The sequence below is a fragment of the Muscardinus avellanarius genome (assembly GCF_963383645.1).
Source record: "Muscardinus avellanarius genome assembly, chromosome: 20".
NCBI classification, from domain to species: domain Eukaryota; kingdom Metazoa; phylum Chordata; class Mammalia; order Rodentia; family Gliridae; genus Muscardinus; species Muscardinus avellanarius.
The window spans coordinates 15,646,726-15,670,075 of record NC_137806.1 but is presented as its reverse complement, the minus strand read 5'-3'; the positions used below and the strand labels follow the sequence as shown (position 1 = coordinate 15,670,075).

At 43.3% G+C, this 23,350-nt stretch overlaps 1 protein-coding gene across 1 annotated transcript in view; it reads right to left on the bottom strand.

Moving 5' to 3' along the window:
- ST8SIA6 (ST8 alpha-N-acetyl-neuraminide alpha-2,8-sialyltransferase 6) overlaps positions 1-23,350 on the bottom strand; it is a gene marked incomplete at both ends in the record, with an annotated part of 137,088 nt that overhangs the window by 46,838 nt on the left and 66,900 nt on the right. Inside the window, one exon of the mRNA XM_080716898.1 lies at positions 21,119-21,208. Coding sequence (XP_080573024.1) covers positions 21,119-21,208 — 90 coding nt within the window. The remainder of the gene's footprint in view (positions 1-21,118; positions 21,209-23,350) is intronic.

Sequence of the window (23,350 nt, the reverse complement as noted above, 5' to 3'; positions counted from 1 at the left end):
AGCAATTTAGCAAAACCCTGTTTCAAAATTTAAAAAGGCTGGAGTATAGCTTGGAGGTATAATGCCCTGCATTTTATCCTAGAATGAAAATAAAAAGGGAAAAAAAAGTAAAAAGATATAAAGAAAGGGCCGGGCATGGTGGCACACATCTGTAATCCCAGTACTTGGGAGGCTGAGACAGGAGGACTGCAGGTTTGGGGCTGGCTTGCCTCAACAATTTAACAAGGCCCTCCACAACTTAATGAGACTCTGTTTCAAAAAAAAAAAAAATAGGGCTGGGGTTATACCTCAAAGGTAGAATTCCCCTGAATTCAATCCTCCGCACCACATACACACATACTTAAAAAAAGAAGAAAAAAATAGAGAAAGGGCTTATGTTGTTATATGGTCACAACATAATAAAAACCTCTGCAATTTAAAAACAGAATACAATTCCTGCCTGTTCTTTTTGGCTAACTCTGGGATTTAAGTGTACTCTCCTTTCCCTACTCTCTATTGGCACAGGGTGGATATGGACGACCTCTCTTCCCTTCCTCCATCCTCTCTCATTAGCGTGCTGAGTTGGTTCACACAAGATGGTGGGAACTGACTGCTAAGCTTTGGGGAGTGTTGTCAGCAGGTTGTTAAACCGTTGGTAAATTGAAACTGGCCAGGGTGGGAGTATTTACACCGTAAGAATCGGCAGATGTGACAAATGAGGCCTGTCTGCCCAAGCTGGTTATTAAACTTGCATGAGTTCCCGCCGTTTCTACATCTCTTCACTTAAATCGTGCAATGCTGGCCTGGCTCCCAATTGCTCCCTATAGCTTGAGCCTTACCGTGGCCACCACAGGGGCAAGGAGAGACTTTGCTGCCATGCCTGACTCATCAAGCAAGACCGATCCAGAGGGGTCTAAAATTATGGAAATGATTAAACAAATTATCATCTAGGGGCCAAAACGTGACTATTACTTTGGGAAGTTAGAGATGGCCTTATTTCCACCGAGACTGTGTGCAAATGATCTTGAGTTGTTATAGTTGGACTTATTTGAAAAACAAAGTGGTGCCCTTTTGAAGTTATTCTTGCCTATATGAGTTTAGTGTGGAACAGTAAAACTGCCATCCATTGTCAACAAGAATAGAAGTGCACTGTAAAGTGTGCGGTCTTTAAAACATTTTGTAATGAGATATGTCCCCCAATAAATTGTAGCTGGCTCCAATTTAAGTTAATATTGAAAGCTGTCAATCATGATGTATCTAATTCTGCTAGGGAAGTAGCTGCCTGAACTGGCTTTTGACATTATAGTCACTCACATTTAAAGGCATATAAGTGAGTTATAGCAGATGCAACTTTTAAAAAGAAAAAACTATAAATAATATATTAGAAAGAAAAATATATTCCTTTCCATTTTATAACAGGAAGATGATACTCAAAATACTCACTCCTTTGAGATATTTGTGTTCAAAGACTCCCGATGTCCCATCTAGAAATGAAGCATTATCTTCTGATATTATAAAGGGGAAGACTAAAAGAATGTGGACTATCATAGAGAGTTTTCTTTTACTAAATACTTATTATTTTCTACTGAAAAAGAAATCACTTGTCTTGGAAAATCAAGACTGGCCCAGTGCCATCATAGTCATAATGTGGTCTATGGCTATAGCAGAAGATTGAGGGGAGGTTTCTACACGTGTGGACCGGTTTGTGGCATAAATCTCTCCAAAAGCTGCCTGTTCAGTAAAATACTCTGAAGCACAGCACACTTTCTGCTCGTTCACTTTACAGTGGCTTTTCAGTTTATAAAGCCCCGCTTACGACATGACTTCTGCTTTAATGGATGACGAGATGACGAGTCCTGGCAGGTAAGCTGGTCGCTTCATGCTACATTGTAAGCGGCTGAGCTAAGAATTAAGCTCGTGTCTTTTGATTCACGGCCTGCCTTTCTTTCCAATATATCATGCGACATCTCATCTATTTTCATAATGAAACTTAAAATTAATCCCATCAGAAACACTTTCTGGTCCCAAGACATACAATAAATCACACTAAATAATGTAGCAAGTTGTTTTCAAAAGAATAAATAATGTCTATTTAAATCATTATTAATAGTACTCAAAATGAGATAAATTATAAATAAGATAATAACTGATTCTAAGCAAATAGCATATTAAATGTTTAAATATTCTTTCCAGAAATATCCCTTTTAAAGATGAAGACCCACATGCTGAGACTCATTTTATCTCAATTAATATACAAATAGGGCATTTAAGTGCTCTAGTTTATGGTTAATTAATTGAGCATTAAATATTTATTGAATACTTATTAGGTGCCTCTAAGTTATCTCAGGGAGATTCACTTACTAGTCTCATTCAATCAGCTGACACACTAATTTAGTTTCTTATAACAACTCTTCATGGTGCAAGTCAAGCTCTTCTGTCCACTGAAACAAATGGGGGCAACCCATTAATATTAAGTTGGCAGGTTTGCAAACGAACACAAGGTTACCGGATTTTGAAGCAATATTTCCATTCATTTTCTCTGGAGAATTACATAAATTTATTTTATTTATTTATTTATTTATTTATTTATTGTGGTGCTGGATATGTAGGCAATACATCTATCTATCTATCTATCTATCTATCTATCTATCTATCTCTCCTATTCTGAAACTCCAGCCCTTGGACTGCTTGACTGGCTGCCGGCCCCTCCACTTCTGCCTGCTGGCAGCCACATGGGACTACACGGCTTTTAACTGTAGGCTGATTTGACAAATCCCCCTTTACTATATATATATATATATATATATATATATATATATATATATATATTCCTGTGAGTTTTGTTATGCTAGTGAACTCTGACTAATATGAAAGCTACACTAAGGGAAGTATATGGCCCAGAGACTGCATGGAGCTATGCAGTGGTACCAGCACAGCTCTACTCATGGTAGATTTCAGTTTCTATTGGTTTTTTAATTCTTAATGATGGTAACTTCTAATTAGCATGTGGCAGGTATCATCAATGGGTACGGGAGACAGGCACCTCAAACTTCCATTCATTCTCTTCATAATGTTTACTATACCTCAGATCACTTAGATAAATACAACAAAGCAACTTCAGAGATTAATTCCTAAACACACCAATATACACCAAATGTCATACCACATAATTCAAAAAGAGTCAGATATTGATTTTTTTTAAAAAAAATACTTCATCTGCCCTAGAAAATTAAATTTGAGGGTACTGGTATTGATTACATAAAACAGGTGCTAGGAATGCTGCGAGGAATGAGTAGCCTTAGCCAATGAAGAGGACCGAGGAGAGGCCTGGGAACGGTCGGGCTGGCAACCAGGTAGAGTGGAACTATTGCCGCTCCGTGTCCACAGTTACCCAGGTCAAGAAAGGGCTGCCGGGCATGAACTGCGGTGCACAGTAGAAGGTCCAGGCATCCCTGACCTCAGCCCACAGAGAGATCCAGGGGAACAAAGCCTCCAAGTCCTGCCCGGGCCAATTACTCTCACAGGCTAATCCTATCCAGAAGCCCAAGGGTAAGAGAGTCCAACTAATGTGGTCCAAGGAAGTCAACCTCCAGTAACCCAGCAAGAAGGAAAAAATGGAGAGTACACTGGACAGTCAGCAAACAATAAAGAGCACAGATGAAAAGCTATGCCCGGTGCTGTTTCTTGGTATTATTTGGGAGTAAACGTACTTTACTTGAGTGAACTAGTGTGATATGATGCAAAAATAAAGCAGTGCCCCCTCCCAAAACACAAAATGTGATTTCTAGTATCTATAAGTCACTTTTTCACAAATACATGCAACATTCAAATATATCATCAGGACATGGATAATAAGCACAGAATGGACCTGTTATTTAAGATTTTCATATTTTCTCTTGTAATATGACCATTGTCAGATCTCTGAAGATGAAAAATGATGACTTTCTTTTCAAGTGTATACAAAGACACCTCCAGACACAGGAAAATATGCAGAGATGGAAGTAACAATATATGATCTTATTGTGCCAATTTTTACAAATATCTAATACACTGCAAATGGCCCAAGAAACATCAGCAAATTTAACATTTTGCCATTGCTTAACATTATATGAAGTGAGCTATAATCGTTAAAGAGCTAGCATGATAAAGCACAAGATAAGATTTTTCTTTTCCTTTTGCAGTGCTGGGGGTGAAAGCCAGGGCTGCGTGCGTGCTAAGCAAGCACTCTCCACTGAGGGACATCTGCAGCCCCCTTTTTAAAGCCCCATATGAGTGGTTATTCACCCTGTCAAATTCTTCTCACTCACATAGGCAAAGGTGATTCTTCCCTCCTCTGTTTCCCGTTTATCACCTCTGTATCTGTCACACATACCTACAAAATTTAGCCTCTTATTATTTTTGAGGGTTAATAGGAATGGAGCCCAGGGGCATTCTACCTCCAAGCTACACCCCAGCCCTATTTTTTATTGTTTATTTTGAAACAGGGTCTCACTAAATTGCAAAGGGCCTCCCTGAATAGCTGAGGCTGGCCACAAACCTCATCAGCCTCAGCACCGGCCGCAGACTCAGGTGCTCAGCCCGCACCAGGCCCGCGCCCAGTTCCTGGGCCTGCTCAGTGCCTTCCCTGTGTTTGGCTCCTCCTTCTTCTTCATCCAGAGCTGCAGCAACAGCGGCTGTGCCAGCCCCCTGCATCCTTGCCGTCAACCACAACGGCCTCAACTTCCTCAGCACCGAGACCCATGAGCTGATGGTGAAGTTCCCCTTGAAGGAGATCCAGTCCACATGGACCCAGCGGCCCACAGCCAACTCCAGCTACCCGTACGTGGAGATCGCGCTGGGGGACATGGCGGCCCAGCGCACCATGCAGCTGCAGCTGGAGCAGGTGGGCCAGCCCGTGGTCAGAGCCTGGCTTCTCGTTCTACTCTCTAGCTCTTTTCTGGGTCTGCTCCATGAGAGGGCAGGTTCTGGCCCTGCCCGAGGAGCATCGGCCCAGGTCAGGGGAAAGAAGTGCAGGCCGAGATAATGGTCTTCCAGGAAAGTACGCGGTGGCGGGACTGTGGGAAAGGGCCTGGGATTGTTTGTAGAATAGTGGGTAGAAGAGCCAGGTGTACTGTGGCCCAAATAAAATATAAAATAGGTCTGGGAGTGTAAAAAAAAAAAAAAATCCTCCTGTCTCAGCCTCCCAAGTACTGGGATTACAAGCGTGCGCCACCACGTCTGGCTCTATCCTCTTATTTTCATGTATTTATTGAATAAATATTTATTGGGCATCTGCTATATATGAGGCATTATATGGGCACCCTCAGTACACTCAACTAACGTAAAAATCCATATTCTCATGAAGTTCTTCTTGTAGTAGGAGACAATAGACAGTAAAACAAGATAAAACATAAATTAATGGCATGTTAAAGTAATAGGTACTTCTATGTACTAAGTAACATGAAGAAATACAATCTGGGATAGGATTGCAGTTTATGTAGGGTGGTCAGGGAAGCCCTCACTAGGAGGGGCTAACTGAGCCAAGATTTATTTAGGTCATTTTTAGCTTCATGTATTTGGGGCTCTGTTATTAGATGCATATTTGTTCATACTTGTTACAGTTCTGATAGATCTAACCTTCAGTCATTGTAAAATCTCACTATTTCTTAACATTTGTTTTAAAAGTCTATTTCATCAGATATCAGTAGGGTCACCCAAGCTTTCATGTGGTTGCTGTTTGTGTGTCTTTTTCTTTTTACTTGTTTTAAGTCTAATGAATATTTTCCAGACAACACAGAATTAGAGCACGTCTTTTTTTGTTTTGTTTTGTTTTGGGTACTTTGAATTGAATGCATTCTATCTCTGAGCTACACACCTAGCTTTATTTTTTTCTTATTTTGAAACAAGGTAGTAATAAGTTGCTGAAGCTGACTTTAAACCTGCGATTCTTCTATATCAGCCCCCCAAATACTGGTATTACAAGAATGTGCCACCAGACGCAGGTAGATCACATCATTTAATCCAGTCTGACAATCTCTGCCTTATGATTGGGTGATTTAACCCTTTCAAATTTAATGCTATCATAGGTACAGTGAGATTTATGTCTATTTTATTTTTTATGTTTCATATATTTCTATATTCTCCATATGTTCCATTTTTACAGCTTATCTAATGTAGCATGTAAATGTCTTTAATAATTTTTAATTATTTTACGTGGTTACTCTATGATTTACCATATATATATCTTACTACCAAAATTAGCTGCATATTTGTTTAGCTTAATTGCACTGATATAATTAGTACCATATAAGTCTCCTTCCTTTTTTCTTTAGTGATATTTTTGTTACACACATTACATTTATTAATGTTACAAACCAAACTAGATATATGGTTTTAATTATTTACTTATTAAAAAGTAAAGTCGCCGGGTGTGGTGGCACATGATTGTAATCCCAGCATTTGAGAGGCTGAGACAGGAGAATCACAGTTTGAGGATAGCCTCGGCTACTACTTAGTAAGGTGCTTTGCAACTCATTGGGACCCTGTTTCAAAATAAAGAATGAAAAATAGGGATGGGGGTATAGCTCAGAGGTAGAATGTCCCTGGGTTCCATTCTCAGTACCACAAAAATAAATAAATAAAGTAATAAAGTAATCTCCACTCATTTCTTTAGCACCATGTGGTCGTCCTCCTACCCACCTCCTTTCTTCTGTTATTGGCAAATACATTGCACATCCATTGGAGAACACTGTCTTTAATTTTGAGTGAAATTGAAAGCAACTGCAGCAGGAAAATTATCTGACTTACAGAAATGGGTCCCTGTCCACTTTGCTAAGGAGAGTCTCTAAGACAGCAAGTTGGGAGAGCAACTGAGAGAGGCCTGCCATACTCCAGAAGAGAGGTGATGATGACTTGGCCCAGAGTGGGACTGGTGCGATGGCAAGAAATCATCTTCTGGATGTGATGTGCTGGTAGCTACTATAATGACAGAGGAAACATGAATGGATAAGAGGAGTCGATGATAACCCCACTGTTGTAGCCCTAGCAGACGGAAGGACAGCCAGGCCCCTGCTGAAATGGGTACAAATGCTGGAGCGGAGTCTAGGCAGAGTCCAGGAGACCAGTGTGAGGCGTGCTGGGTTGTTCTGCTGTCGCTGTTGTTTGCTCGATGCTGGCGATCGAAAACAGGGTCTAGTTTGGTTGATGAAAGTCTCACTACTCGCTGAGGCTGTCCTCAAACCTACTATCCTCCTATCTCAGCCTCCCAAGTACTGGGATTACAGGCATGCACCATCACTTCCAGCTTTTTTATTTTTTTTTACTTTGAAACATGATCTCGCTCAGTTGCTGGGCCTGGCCTCTGACCTGCAATCCTCCTGTCTCAGTATCCCAAGTATTGGTTTTGCACTCATGCGCCACCATGTCCAGCTTGACATGCCAGGTTTTAGGTCCCCTGTGGACATTCTAGGAAAGTGTGAACTGGGCAGAAGTACATACACATCTGGGGAAAGGGTCGGGCAGTAGATATGAATTTTGTAATCACCAGTAGGTTGATGGTATTTAAATCTATGGACCTAAAAGAGTAAAGAGAAATGAGGCTGAGAATTGAGCTCTGGGGCAAACTAGTGTCAAAAATGAGGAGAGATGAAAGGATCGGAAATGTAAGAAGGGAGACGCCAGTGTGTCGTAAATGTCTCTCTTGATATATTGCAGTTTGTTAAAAAGTAGAAAGTGTGTCCATTGCCATGCTCCTGGTGCATGAGTTCTCCGTCTGTTTTCAACCATGCATACTTCGAGAAAGTTCTCCAATGAATCTGAGGCATAGCCCCACGTGAGGGCTTGGCATATGCTCCCTGTGTTATCACAGTGCTGGGCACACAGTACTTACTATAGATTTTTGATATTCATATTTAACATATGAGTTGGGCATAATCCCAGGAGTACTTAGGGGCTGCAAAAGGAAAATGGCAGATCTGAGCCAGCCTCAGCAACTTAGCAAGACCCTGTTACAAAATAAAAAAGAAAATCTGGCTGGGGGTGACCTCAGGGGTAGAGTGCCCCTGGGTTCCATACCTAGTAACAAAACGAAAAAAATAAGAAAAAACATATGACAAGTATGTAAAAGGCTTCCGATACTAATTTTGAACAAGGACAGTAATCAGCAATCAGTCACGATCTTACTAAGAAAAGACACCTTGATCCTCTCAGCTGCCACTTGAGAAACTGCTGTGCAAGTATTTTATTTCTCATCTTCTACTAACAAGTTGCCTGACTGGACCAAGTCATAATACTATTTTTTAATCTTTAAGCTGCCATTTCTTTAAAAATTAACTCTTAAATTCTGAAAGTAGACACAACTTCCGGGAAGATGGTGACCGAGAAAAGCGGGGCTTAAGAGCCCCGCTAACAACCAATCTCCATGACCACAAAATCAGCGCCTTTCATAGCCAGAAAACACCATCACCAGAGAAACAAAAAAATCACCAGGCTCCAGAGAGAAAGCGGACTGAGAACAGAGCTCAGAGCCACAGAGGAGATACAACAGCCTCACGCCCAAGGACGCGGCAGCAGCGCCATACTGCCGGCGGCAGCGGCGAATTCACCGGACGGCTACAGCAAGCCGAGGTGAGCCGCTGCGAAACAGCCAGGCGGGATTTTTCAGTGCAGAGAGCATCTAAAGCTCCCAGTGGCTGAGCTCAGCACACGCTGCAGGGATTCAGAGTGGAATTCAAAACCAAGAAGAAATAAGCCAGCCTCACGGCCAAGGGCATAGCACCGGCGTCATATTGCCACCGGCGACAGCAGCAGTGAATCCACCAAGTCCAGTACAGCTACATCTGCGAACTCAAGAATAGTGAGTCAAATTGCGGGCCACAGAGGAGCAATCCCAGTACTGTACTCCCAGGGACTTGACACAGTGGGGGAGTGGCGGTGGCAGAGATATCACACCATAGGAGAACGCCCAACCTGGCACCCCACCCCCCATAGTTTAAAGCAGCCTCTATCGACTCCCTGGGTCGGAGACTCTGTGATACAACCCAGTAAAGGAGTAGTGGGGTCTGAGATACTACAGACTCGAGATCCAGAGCACCTTAAGTGAAGTCATAGTGACCCAAGGGAAGAAGCCAGAGAAGGCACAAACTCCCGAAATCATGGGAAAGAGGAATAATACTGGAGCAATGAATGCCAACAACCCCACAACATCAGAACCCGATAAAACAGAAAATCAGAGATTTCTAGAAGATCAAATCAGGAAAATAACTGTAGAAATAATAGAGGTGCTTCGAAAAGAATTCAGAGAGAGCCAAAAAGAGATAAAGGATGCAATTAATGAATTAAAGGCCTCGATTCAAAGCACAAACAACCGATTAGACCACATGGAGAATAGAATCTTGCTCTTAGAAGATGATCATTCCAAAAATGAACGCATAGTTTCTAATCTAGAAAAAAATATCCAACAGCAGGAATCTGACATTGAAGAAATATGGGCCCATTTTACGAGAGCTAACCTAAGAATAATCAGAATAGAGGAGGGAAAAGAAAGTGAAACCAAAGGGATCAACAATCTTTTCAAGGAAGTAATAGCAGAAAATTTTCCAAACATAGAGCAAGAGGTTGATACACAGATCCAGGAAACTTATAGAACTCCCTTTAGACAGGATCAGAGAAGAGGATCCCCACGCCACATAATTGTCAAAATGACCAATGTGGAAGCCAAGCAGAGAATCTTAAAGGCAACAAAAACAAAGGGCCAAGTGACATTCAGAGGCAAACCAATTAGAATCACTCCAGACTTCCCAAACCAAGTCATGAGAGCCAGAAGGGCTTGGAGTAACATATTCCAAACTCTGAAAGAAAACAACTTCCAGCCAAAAATTTTCTACCCAGCAAAACTTTCTATCAAATTAGATGGGGAAATAAGAAGCTTCCACGACAAACAGAAACTGAAGGTATTTATGTCTTCAAATCCAGCGCTAGAGAAAATACTCAAAGAGATTAACTACAAAGAAGAAATAGGTAACACACACCAGAACCAGAGAAACAAGATTTTCCATCCAACAGACAACTAAGATTGGTTATCTGTGGAGATTCATTATTTATGTTAGTCTTTTACCTATCTCTAAAGGGTATTGTTTGCCTTTATTGTTGTTAATTTTTAGGATTTCTAGTTGGAATATTAATATACCTTCAGATATAGCAATTGTAAATATTTTATCCAATTCTATTAGTAACTGTTAACTCTGTTTACATTGTCTTTGGATATACAATATTTTTTTATTTTTTAGGGAGTTTGTATACTCCTCTGTTGCCTGTGCCATTGAAATCATATCCAAGAAATCACTGCCAATTTCAGTGTTGTGAGGTTTAATGACCCAGATTTTCTCCTAAAAGTTTATAGTCTTAAGATTTATATTTAGGTCTTCTATCTATTTTGAGTTAATATTTGTATATGGGATTAGGTAAGGGTCCAATTTTATTCTTTTCCATGTAATTATTATTTTTCAACATTATTTAGTTAAAAGATTATTATTTCCACCACCAAATGTTCGTGGAAACCTTGTCAAAAATAACTTGACAATATATGGAAGAATTTAGCTCTAGGCTAGTATTTAACTCCAATGGTTTATATATCTGCCTTTAGAACAGTACTACACTGTTTCAATTATTGTAGCTTTATATGGTTTGAAATCAGAAAATATATATCTTCTAGCTTTGTTCTTTTTCAAGATCGTTTTGGGTATCTAGAATCCATATTCCATATTAGGATAGATTTTTTTCTGAAAAATAAATATATAAATATATGATAGTTTCACCTAAAAAATAGAAAAAAATATTCTCTGGCAAGAAAGAAAGCAAAAAGAAATATTGAAATGTTATCTTTAAGTCATCAAAAGCTTGGTATCAGACAAATGAAACTGTTATGTGAGATTATCATTTTTAATTTTGGATAAATTGCTATAATACTAGATGTCAACCACTAAGCCAAGCATGGGAAGGAGGGATGGGGAGAGAATGGGGTGGGGATCGGGTGGGGGCTGACTGGGCAATGTGTGCATGTATGTCTACAAAAGTTTGTATCCCACTATGATGTATGAATACAGTGTACCAATAAAAAAAAAATTCTCAAAGTAAAAGCAAAAAAAAAGTATATGGGTTAGGAGAATTTAAGAAACTATTCTTTCAATCTCTTAGATTGTGATTCTTTTCATATACTTTTTTTTTTTTTGCAGGTCTGGGGATGGAACCCAGGGGCATTCGACCTCCGAGCTACATCCCCTGCCCTATTTTTTATTCTTTATTTTGAAACAGGGTCTCACTAAGTTACGGAGGGCCTCACTAAGTAGTAGTTGAGGCTGTCTGCAAACCGCGATCCTCCTGTCTCAGCCTCCCAAATGCTGGGATTACAAGTGATTGCTAAGTGACCTTTGAATAGGCTTGGTATAACTCTTTGGTGTAAATGCGAAAGGGGGTTCAGAGATTGATGTGATGGTCTCAACATTAGTTTACATACCTCCCAACTTAAAATTTTATAACAGAAAACAAAGCACTGATTTGGCTACCAAGAGAATTTAAGATATTAAAAACACTAAGAAAGACCAGCCGGTCTCAGAACGTCGAGGGTCACATGTTTTCTCTCTAGCGAAAAAATAGAAAACAAAAGAAACTTCAATTACATGAGGAAAGAGACCAGCAGAACAGTGGAAGGGGATTAGGGAAGGGAGGCAGGGAGACGAGAAAGAGAACTGATGAAGGAAACAGTTCCAGTGATGCTGTGTCTGTGTGAAGGTATCACTACCATCGCACTAACGTGTACGGGGCAGGGTGGGACTCAGAGGGAACACACCAAGTGCTGTGCGCAGGGATGTTCCTTCACTGTGAACCTCAGTATGATGCTAATGATGACGCACCAATAAAATTACATGTATGTACATGTGTGTGTGTATGTGCACTATGTAATAGATCATGCTGGTCGAATTGGCCATTTGGTATTAACTTCATCTTTTCTGGCCTATTTGCCCCCATCAATTAAAGAAAGAAGTGCTAGATTTTTGGAGCCTCTAAAAGATGACCAGAAAAGGCAAGTTTAAAAAGTCAGAGGTAAGCAGACAGACAAAAGCGTATGCGGCACTTTGAAAACCAATTAAGGCACCATGGTTTGAAAGCTGGAGAGGAACAAGTCATCTCTCATTCTAGATGACTAGATCCACAGAAACATCCTGCCAGTGACCAAAAGCCCTTCTTCCTGGCAGACGACTTGAAATTTAGGAATCCTTGCTTTGTTAGCAGGCTGTCAAGTGACACGTAGGGCTCCGGCTTTTTGAAGTTGGATCTGCTGGAACGTACGCCTCCTCTCTTCATCCAGGAATTCAGGTCGCGCTGTTCTTTCCAGGATAATAAAGAATGAGGAATATCCAGGGCCAGTTTTCAACTCACTAGCATCGTTATGCTGCCCATGAAGACAGTATCTTACAGAGAATTCTACTGTTGCCAGTGATTTTAAACACAACTGCCTGTAACATCTTGTCAAATGCATAAGCCCATCAGACAGTGCATGGTTCAAGCCACATGTAGGCAGGGGAAGGCAGATAGCCTAAATTTTTTTCCTAGGGGTTCAAACCAGGGGCATTATACCTGTGAACTATACCACATCCCTAGTTTATTTTTATTTTGAAACAGGGTTTCACTAAGTTGCTGAGAGCCCTGCTAAATTGATGAAGCTGGCTGCGAACCTGTGATCATTCTGACTTGGCTTCCCAAGTGCTAAGATCGCAGGTGCCACCACAACTGGCTTCAGAGGTTCCGAATCTTAACTATAAGTATGTCCATCTTACCTCCCCCAAAGCTATCTAAATAAAAGTGAGTCCTAGCCAAGCATGATGGTACACACTTGTAATCCCAGCATTCAAGAGGCTGAGACAGGAGGATCACGGTTCAGAGACAGCCTCAGCTACTTAGTGAGGCCCTTTGCAACTCAGTGAGACCCTGTTTCAAAATAAAGAATAAAAAATAGGGCTAGGATATGGCTCGGAGATAGAATGCCCCTGGATTCCATCCCCTGTACTGCAAAAACAAACAAACAAACAAACATTTAAAAATTTAAAATAAAAATAAAATAGAAAGTGAGCCTTTCATGCCCCCTCAGTTTTGCCGAAAGTTATAGGGTAGTGGCTTGCACTTTGTTCCAAAGAAGACCTCTAAATTTTTTCACTAGAGATATTATTTAAACTGCTTAAGAGTTCAAAAGCCATACAAGATTGCTGTTGTTTAAAAAGGGCTTCTTCATTCCTTTTTAGATTTTTCGGTTCTCTGCTATTTTTACAGTAACTGTTTTGTTTCAGTTTCCTACAGGCTAACTTCATGTGTGCAACTGAAATAAAATTGTAGTATATTAAAAAAATGCTTCTTCCCATTTAAGGGATACCACTGGAGCCAATCAATAAGATGATGAGGGTGGCATTTTACTGTTAGGGTGGGGAGGTGTTGGGGATTGGACCCAGGAGTATTCTGCTTCCAAGCTTACACCTTCCAGTCCTATTTAATTTTTATTTAGAAACAGGGTCTCACTAAGTTGCTGAGGCTGGCTTCAAACCTGTAATTCTCCTATCTCAGCTGCCTCAGTGCTGGGATTGTAGGCATGTACCACCACGCTCGGCCCATTACTTAATATATATGTGGCATAGATGTATAACGTTGTTGATGCGAGCAGCTGCCCAGCCAGGCACTATAGACCCAGCACCAACCCTCCACTCTAATGGCCACAACCAGTCACATGACCCCATTGCATAGAGTCAGTGCTCCCAGCCAGTGGAATGTGAGCATGACTCGTTATCCGAGTCCCTTGGGCTGGTGGAGGACAGGCTTCCACGTGTCTCCCCTTCGGCAGCAGGCCGCACACCCCCTGCTGCAGCGGTAGAAGTCATAACCCCTGCGCCAAGGCTTGGGGAAGAGCTTGACCAAGAGTTGCCTGGTCGAGAAGGAATGTGAAACATTGCCTGAGAGAGCACAAGTCTGTACGGATGCAAAGGGCTTTGCGAGATTTTGTTAAAGCAGTGTAATTCATCTTCTGACCAAACAGCAGAAACTAAACAAATTTGCTTGGGATCCCAGAGTCACGGTTATGAAAGAGGAATCCAGGGCCGAGGAAGTGCCGCACTGCTTATTTAGAAAAGTGGAGGATACATATTCAAGAAAGAATGCCAGCCACCTCAAGAGTGAGCGAGACCCTTTGGGCGTGCGGGACTCTTCCTCTAGGGGCCTCCGTGAGGGGCGTGCAGGGGGTGTGTGAGGATGACCTCAGTCCCGTGCCCTAGTCACAGGAGGCACAGGGTGTTCTGGTCCTGACCTGCACTGTTATCATCCATCAGCCATGTGTGTTGAGGGGGGTGCTCTCCTGAGTAGCGCCCACGGAGATCCCTCTTTTGTGTGATCTGTTGTTTAATAAACAGACACCACCCAACCACCCAAGAATAACAGGCCTTGTCACAGGTTTCTATGTTAAAGTCCCATTTTCCTTGTTTTGTGTCTCCTTTCTACCTACTTATTTCTTAAGTCTTCCAAAGGCCCAGGTGTGAAAGGCTTAGTCTCCAGTTCGGCACTACTGGGAGGTGGCAGAACTTTGGGAGTGAGACCCACTGGGAGGCTTTAGGGTGCTGGGGTACCTCAAAGAGGACTGTGAGGCCCACTGGGAGGCTTTAAGGTGCTGGGGTACCTCAAAGAGGACTGTGAGGCCCACTGGGAGGCTTTAGGATACTGGGGTACCTCCAAGAGGACTGTGAAGCACACTGGGAGGCTTTAGGGTGCCGGGGTACCTCAAAGAGGACTGTGGGGCCCACTGGGAGGCTTTAGGGTGCTGGGGTACCTCAAAGAGGACTGTGGGGCCCACTGGGAGGCTTCAGGGTACTGGGGTACCTCAAAGAGGACTATGGGGCCCACTGGGAAGCTTCAGGGTGCTGGGGTGCCCTCAAAGAAGACTGTGGGGCCCACTGGGAGGCTTTAGGGTGCTGGGGTACCTCAACGAGGACTATGGGGCCCACTGGGAGGCTTTAGGGTGCTGGGTACCCACAAAGAGGACTGTGGGACCCACTGGGAGGCTTCAGAGTGCTGGTGTGCCCTCAAAGAGGACTGTGGGGCCCACTGAGAGGCTTTAGGGTTCTAGAGTACCTCAAAGTGAACTGTGGGGCCCACTGGGAGGATTTAGGGTGCTAGGGTACCTCAAAGAGGACTGTGGGGCCCACTGGGAGGCTTCAGGGTGCTGGGGTACCCTCAAAGAGGACTGTGGGGCCCACTGGGAGGCTTTAGGGTGCTGGGGTACCCTCAAAGAGGACTGTGGGGCCCACTGGGAGGCTTTAGGGTGCTGGGGTACCTCAAAGAGGACTGTGGGGCCCACTGGGAGGATTCAGGGTGCAGGGGGTACTCTCCTACAGAAGGACTGAGGACTGTGGGATCCAGGGCTCCTCCTCATTCGTATCTCAGTGATAAAATGAATGGCTTTGTTTTGCCATGTGCCCTCACCAAGGTAAACTTCCCCACACCAGAGATCTAAAAGCAATGTGTCTGTCCAGTCCTGGCCAGGAATCTCCCAAACTATAAGCTAAAAGAAACTTCTCTTAATAAGTCAGTTTATCTCAGGTTTTGTTACATCAATGGAAAACTGACTCATGGTGCAACCGTGGCAGAAAAAAACCCAGAGGGAAAATGAGTTTATTTCCTGGGTCAGAACCTCTGAACAACTGCGCCTAAAAAAGTCACTGCTTTTATCTGAAGCAATGAAGACTAAGTTGGGCAGCTTGGCTCTCCATGGAGCCCTTTTCCTAAAATTATAAGCAGAAAAGACGGAGTAATAAGTGTGCCATTCTGCAAAGGGAGCAAACTAGGAATGGTAGGATGGCTATGTAACAGCGTGGATACAGGGTAACATTTTATCTGGGAGATGACCTGGTGAAGGGACTGTACCGGAGGAACCCAGAAAAACAGGAAAGTAAAAGATGAGGCAGAAAAAGAAAGAAAAGCACAGATCCAGAGTAAGCAGGAGGCGGGCGGGTGCATGGTGGCGCACACCTGTGACCCCAGGACTTGGGAGGCTGAGTCAGGAGGATCGAATGTCCAATGTCAACCCCAGAAACTTAGCAAGACTCCATTTCAAAGTATAAAGGGTTACGGTGTCACCCAGCTCAGAGGTGTAAAGCCTCTGGGTTCAATCTTCAGAAGAGAATAAAAGAGAAGTGAGGAGGGAGGAGAGATTCAAGCTAAAATTGATTTCAAAACGGAGCTGAAGATTGTGGATTTATAGATGACTTTTAACACCTATCAGAGATGGCATAGAAAATGTTTTGAAGATCCAGTGAATACATTAATTCATTCCATTAGTTTTTTGGGGGTACTGAGGACTGAACCCAGAGGCATTCTACCTCAGAACTATAACCCCAGCCCTCTTTTGGTTTTCTTGTTTTAAAACGGGGTCTTGCTAGGTTGCCGAGGGTCTCGTTAAGTTGTCGAGGCTGGTGTTGAGGCTGCAAGCCCCCCGTCTCAGTCTCCCAAGGACTGGGATTATAGGCATGTGTCACCGCTCCTGGGTCATTTGTTTATTCAACAGGTGTTTCCTGAGCAATTATTTTATGCTCAGGCCTGTGATAGGCACCAAAGATAGAAGCATGTACGAGACACTGTCCTGCCTTTGTGTCTTAGAGAATCCCCGACACACGGTATTCTGTTCCCACTGGCCATCCTTAACTTTTATTCAAATGTAGCAGGCCTATCAGAGGAAAGAAGCGCCACTTTTCTGCTACTATAACTGTCTTCCTAAATAAATCCTACTTTAGCAACATGAAAGGGACAAATTGGCTGAAGAAAGAGAAAATTCTAGTCTTTACCAGACCATGACAAAAATAGGGCTAAATAATTATTTCTAAGAAAATGAAATTACTTTTATCACCGTCCGTGGAATGGCTTCCCAATTGTCCCCTGCAAGTCTGTAACAGCAGTCGTTGCAGAACGCACAATTCCTGACAACAGACAATGCAACCAAAAAATTAGTCTCCTGTGTGCAAAATAACACTTTCATAACAATGGGCAATTCGGGCCTGCTCTCTCTAGACCTTTGCCGTGAAGAACACCCGTGCGGGCTAATTACACGAGCTAGCTAAAAACTGTGTGCTTAATGGAAATGCAACCCCCTAAAGAATAGCTGAGAAAAGGTCTTACCATCAAATTCAAAACAACTGCAAAAAACAGAGAGCAAGCTGGTGAGCGTGTGCCCCGGTATCCTCATTAGCAGACAGACTGCCCTTCACCATTGCTGTTGATGCACAGGAAAAAGCTGGCAAATTCTGTCTTAAAAAAGATGCCCTCGGTGATTAGAGACTCCTCCTCCTCTGCTGACTCAGGGCTTTGCCATGATGCCTCTCTAACTGTCATCCTTAAGCTGAAGACCCCTGTCACTTGAACAAAGTCAAACGCAAGTGACACATGTCTGATATATGCACTGGGCAAGAGTAACCAGGTGTCCGCGGTGCATACTGGAGCAAGTACCAATATTTCCTAGTTGTACTGTTATTTTTTTCCTGGTATGTAGAGACTGAACCCTGGAGTATTCTACTTCTGGGTCACAGCCCCAGTTTATTATATATGTATATTTGCAGTAATGGGGATGGAATCCAGTGGAATCCTACCTCTGAGCTACACTCCCAGTCTTATTTTTTTGTGTGTGTATGTGTGGTACTGAGGGTGGAACCCAGGGGCTTTTCTACCTCTGGGCTATAATCCCAGACCTATTTTATACTTCATTTGGAAACAGGGTCTCACTAAGTTGCTGAGAGCCTCACTAAGTAGCTGAGGCTGGCTTCAAACCTGTGCCATCCTCCTGTCTCAGCCTCCCAAGCACTGGAATTACAAGCGTGCACCACCACGCCCAGCTCCAGCCCTACTTTTTTATGTATTTATTTATTTATTTATTTTTTGTGGTACTGGGGTTCCTGGAAGCCCTTCTCCCTCCGGGCTACACTCCCAGACCTATTTTTATTTTTGGAAACAGGGTCTCTTAAAGTCAGCGCGGCTGGCTTTGAACCTGCGTGATCCTCCTGTCTCTGCCTCCCAAGCGCTGGGATTACAAGTGTGCACCACCACGCCTGGCTTTTATTCTTTATTTTGAAACAGGGTCTCACTGAGTTGCAAAGGGCCTCACCAAGTAGCGGAAGTGGTCCATGAACTGTGATCCTCCTATCTCAGCCTCCCAAATGCTGGGATTACAATTTTGCCCCACCATGCCTTCCTTATATTTTTATTTTGAAACATGGTTTCACTAGTTGCTGAGGCCGGCCTTGAATGGGCGATTCTCTTGTCTCAGCCTCCCAGGAACTGGAATTACAGGTGTGTACCACCACGTGTGGCTTCTCAGTTGTACTTTTCACGTTTCCTTCACACCATATGTTTTGTGTGTGAAAGTTAGTGCAAGACATTTGGAATTAAAGCCCCTCTAGAAATGTCTGAGAGTCCTGTAACACCCACACACCCAAAAACAAAGCAACCAGTTCAACATGATCAAAACATATGTGCAAGTCGGGCGGGATGGCACACGCTCGTCATCCCAGCATTCAGGAGGCTGAGACCGGAGGATCAAGGTTCGCAGACAGCCTCAGCTACTTAGTGAGGCCCTCGGCAACTCAGTGAGACCCGGTTTCAAAATAAAAACGACTGAAAAAATAAGGCTGGGGGTGTAGCTCAGAGGTACAATGCCCCTGAGTTCCATCCCCAGCACCATGTATAAAACATGGGCAGAAGTCCAGAAAGTTTCTCATTGGCAAGAAGCATTTGTACAAGTCGTCTAACCAATTAGCAGTAACCTAGGGTCCCTGCGGGAACCACGGCCAGCTCGAATTGTATAACCTAAGAAGGGACAATTCTTAAAGGTCTGGGCAGGCTGTCAGACTACTAACTTATTCCTAAATTGAAGGTTTCAATGAAGGAGATGGAGATGGAGATGGAGACAGAGCTAAGGGGGAGGGAGAGGGAGAACAAACATGCCAATACAGAAAGAGCAGGAGAGACCTAATTAAAGACATGACTTTCATTCAAATGGTACAGCGCCTTCTTTAGTCCAAAGATAAAGTTAACTAGCAACAACACCCCTAGGATAGAGTTGTGTTTCCTCCTCTACCTTTTCTGATCTTTCTCACGTGTTCTTGCTTAGTCAAATCCAAAGGAAAAAACGAAAAAATATATATGGCAAAATAGCCCAGAGCTGGTTGATGAAGTCCTTGTAGTTCACTCTTCTCTGGGCAAAGGAAGGACCAAAGCAGAGTGAAGGGCTGCGGGGGTGGGAGGTCAGCAGGTGCGGCAGCTCAGAGGGCTCTCCTTCTGTGATAAACAGAGCCAACTTAGGATTGGGTGGTCAAACCATACTAATTAAAATCAGAGCTCACCTCTGGCATTAAGCTTTCTAATAACTCCAAGGATCCAGTCAAACAAAGGGTTCATATTAAGAGTGACCACACTGGTCCTGTCTTCCCACACTGGATCAGGCCCAAGAGCCAGGTGAGGTCTCTAAGTGAGGTCCATGGTATTCCTCCCACAGCAGGAACATTTGAATTAAAAAACATTTCCCTTTGGCTGCCCAAAGAATTACATACAGGCTGTGCATGTAATTTTCTAGGGAGAACTAGAACCTTATTACTCCTGGCTCCTGGGTTCCATTTACTGTAACTGCTGCCTGAACCAGGGATCCGTTTGCTCTGATAGGCAAAAGATGGGGGTCTCCCTCCAAGAAAGTGGTGTAAATCTATCTACCTAGAATGTCAGATGAAAAGCAGGTTAGACCAGGTCACTTACCTTGGCTTCTTTTCCTCCAGGGCAACGTCCCACGCCCCCAGGAAGGGAGAATGGGTTATAGACAGCTGTTTTAACTCTTTCCGCCCACAAGCACTATTTTTAGAATTAAAAGATGCAGAGATGTGTGTGTGTGTGTGTGTGTGTGTGTGTGTGTGTGTGTGTGTGAGAGAGAGAGAGAGAGAGAGAGAGAGAGAGAGAGAGCGGGGGGGGCACTCTGGTTATTAGGAATTAGAAGAGAACAATTCGAAGGAGGAAGTCTGAGTCAACTGTCGTCCTTGCTGGCATGCTTTTTACCTGGACCATCTTTTAACTTTATCCAGCAAGCACACAGCCAAGTGAACCTGAGTTCACCTCCTCGCTGGAGGTGACAGGCTCACACCCTATTCTGCGTGGAGACCTTGCCCCAGCACTGTTTAGACTCTGCTCCTTCCAACTGCAATCCAAATAGTGCTCCTCAGATCAGAATCGGAGGCCGCCCGGGGCTCTTCCATGAAGCACTGGGGTTTGGAATTTCATTCTATTTGGAGGAGATAGTGGACTCTAATGTGGATTGTAAGGAAAAGTGAGGAAGTGAGAGCCACCTCTGAAATGGGGTAAGTTGTTACCTGAAATAAGTTTGCACGAGGCAGGTGTTTTTCTAGGATAAGGTCCAGAATGTATATGCGTTCTCAAAAGTGTTGAGGGTCTTTAAAATATTATCCAGCAAAATTGCCCAGTATTTTTAATAAATGTGTACTTAAGGACAGATGGGTTGAGTCTCACTGCCATGATGTGACCCTGTTCTGCATGGTTGATGCCTGGTCCATCCTCCTCATCAACAAAGGCTCCTTAGAGCCCAACTGCAAGGCTGGGAGTGAACGGTCTTGTTTCTTACACGGACACCATAATGGCCTGGATGTACAATGTCCCCTGGGAAAACTCAAGCGTTGGCCACTAAAAAATGTTCACAGTTCAAAAAACTTAAAATGTGAGACAGTTCTCATCTCATTGGTGGAGAAATTCACTGAGAGATGAATCCTTTGGGTGTACCGAGTGGTAACTTAAGCAGGTAGGCTGTGGCTCGAGGAGGCAGGCTGCTGGGGTGTGGTTTGGGTACTAACAGGTTCCCTTCTTTCTCTGCTTCCCACACCCATCCCCTGACTTCCACAGATGTGACCTGGCTTAACACAGACTGAAACCTTTACAACTTCCAGAACTGTGAGCAAATAAATTGTGCTTCTTCTAGGTTGTGGTCATCAGGTATTTGGGTTCACAGCAGTAAGAATGCTGACTGAAACAAACACGTGGAATACAAAACACTTTTAAGATGAAATCAAATGTGAAGAGTGCAACTTACCTTCTTGTTTTGTTAGATAAAGACTGTATGCCATAATGCAGATTTTTGCATTTCTCTGTCAGTTCGAGGGATTTTTCATTCAGATGTGTGCTGTTTCATGAAAGAGATTAAAAAGAAAAACAAAACATTGAGTTAAAATGAAAGTGTATGAGATATTGTTAACCAAAATCAGATTTAATTGATAAAAGTGTGTCCAAATGAAGCCTGACTTTCATTCCATTATTGAATTTCTCCATGGAAAAGGAAATTGATATTTTTACCTCAGAGGGGTCTAAACTAAAAAAAAAAAAAGCTTAAACTACAAAGTCAAACTGAAAAGAAATCTATATTGAAGACTTTCTATTTCTAGGTTTTCATATTTTGAGGTTAGCATTTACAGTGAGCAGATTACTGAATAGTTTTAATAAAGAAAGTAGCCTTTATTTTCAAAAGATGCTACCTCAGGTAAGAAGCGGGCAGACACATGAGACTAATAGTCTTTCTATAAAGAGCACAGGTAAAGTCGGCCTTTGAATTACAATCGCGGTGATATAAGGGCCTAACGCTATTGTATTATGAATTTGGAAAACAGAAGTGAAATAAAATCAAACTGAGAAGCAGGCTGGGAGAATAGGGCATGGCGCCTTGGACATACTAAACCCCGTGGACACAGGCATGGTACTTACTGCTCCATGGTCCTGCAGCTCTAACATGAGGATAACAGCCACCGCGATCACCGTCATGATATGTACGAGCTACGCGAACATGATTATGCTCAGGATGCCACGCCTCAGACATACTAAGTGCCCAGAAAATGCCAAGGATCGCTTCCCGTAGGCTTTAGACATCTGCACACTATTAAATGTACTGTTAACACACTTATTTAATCATCTTGAGATTCTGAGATTCATTTGAGCATGTATCATGGGCTGGGGGCCAGGCACAGCATGCTTAGGAAAGAGAAGCAGAGAAAACAGACACGGCGCCTTCTCCTTTCCCTAGTGGAGCCCGCTCTTGGCGAGGGAGAAAGATGTTTGCTATAGAAATGGCCACATGAGTGAGAACACAGGCTCGTGAGGTGTGATGAGGAGAGGTGAAGCAGAGTGGGAGGCATGGGTGACGGGACGGAGGGCCTCCCACCCAGCCGGGCCAGAGGCAGGGGGACTGGGGAGCTTGGGAAGTCAGTGGGGGTGGTGAAGGGCTTCCCAGGCAGAGGCAGAGTGTGTGCAAAGGGGGCAGGCGGGCGAGTGAGGACCCTGAGACTAACTGCTAAGCAGCTCCTGTGGTGTGTGGAGGGGTCAGCGCGGGCCAGACACGCAGGCCGAGGAAGCCATGTTAGCAAGTTTGGAATGTATCGTAATAAAAAGGGGAAGCAGGGCAAGGTGTTGGATAGGGATGTGACCTGATGTATGTTTAAAAAGTTCACTGAGATGCTTTGCAGAGAAATGAGGGATCAAAGGGATACAGAAGAATTAGGAGGTTTATACAGGATTCTAGGAGAGAGACAGAGCAATCCTACCAGTTTTACTCTTCAAAATAGAATAGCGATTTTCTTCCCTCCTTCCCTCCCTCCCTTCCTTCCTTCCTTTTTTTTGTGGTACTGGAGATTGAACCAGGGCATTCCCCTGATGAGCCACACCCACAGCCCTACTTTATTTTTGATTTTGAAACAGGGTCTTGCTAAGTTACTGAGGCTGGCCTTGAACCTGCAATCCTCCTGTCTCAGCCTCTCAAGTACTGGATTACTGGTGTGTGGCACCATGCCTGGCTTTAGAATAGCACTATTATATTATGATATAATAACAAACTGCACCAAGCGCTCAGTTGCTTTACACAACAAAGGTTTTGTTTAGTTTGTTGTCTAATAAAATGTCCCCTGCATTGTATAGATGGCCTTTTAGGGCAGCTGTGCCTCATGCAATTTAGAGACTGTGATTGTTACTTTTATGTGTCAACTTGACTAGATTAAGGGATGCCCAGATAGCTAGCAAAACATGACTTCCCTGGTGTGTCTGTGAGAGTGTTTCTAGAAGAAATTGGCATTTTAATTGATGACTAAGTAAAAAAAATCCACCCTCACCCGTGCAAATGGGCCTTGTCCAATCCACTGAGGGCCAGAACAGCATGAAAGTCCAAGAAGGATGAATTCTTCCTTTGCAGAGCAGGATGCCCTTCTTTGGCCCTCAGACATCAGTGCCCCGGGTTCTCAGGCACTGGTGCCCACACACTGGGACTTGTACTCCCTGATTCTCA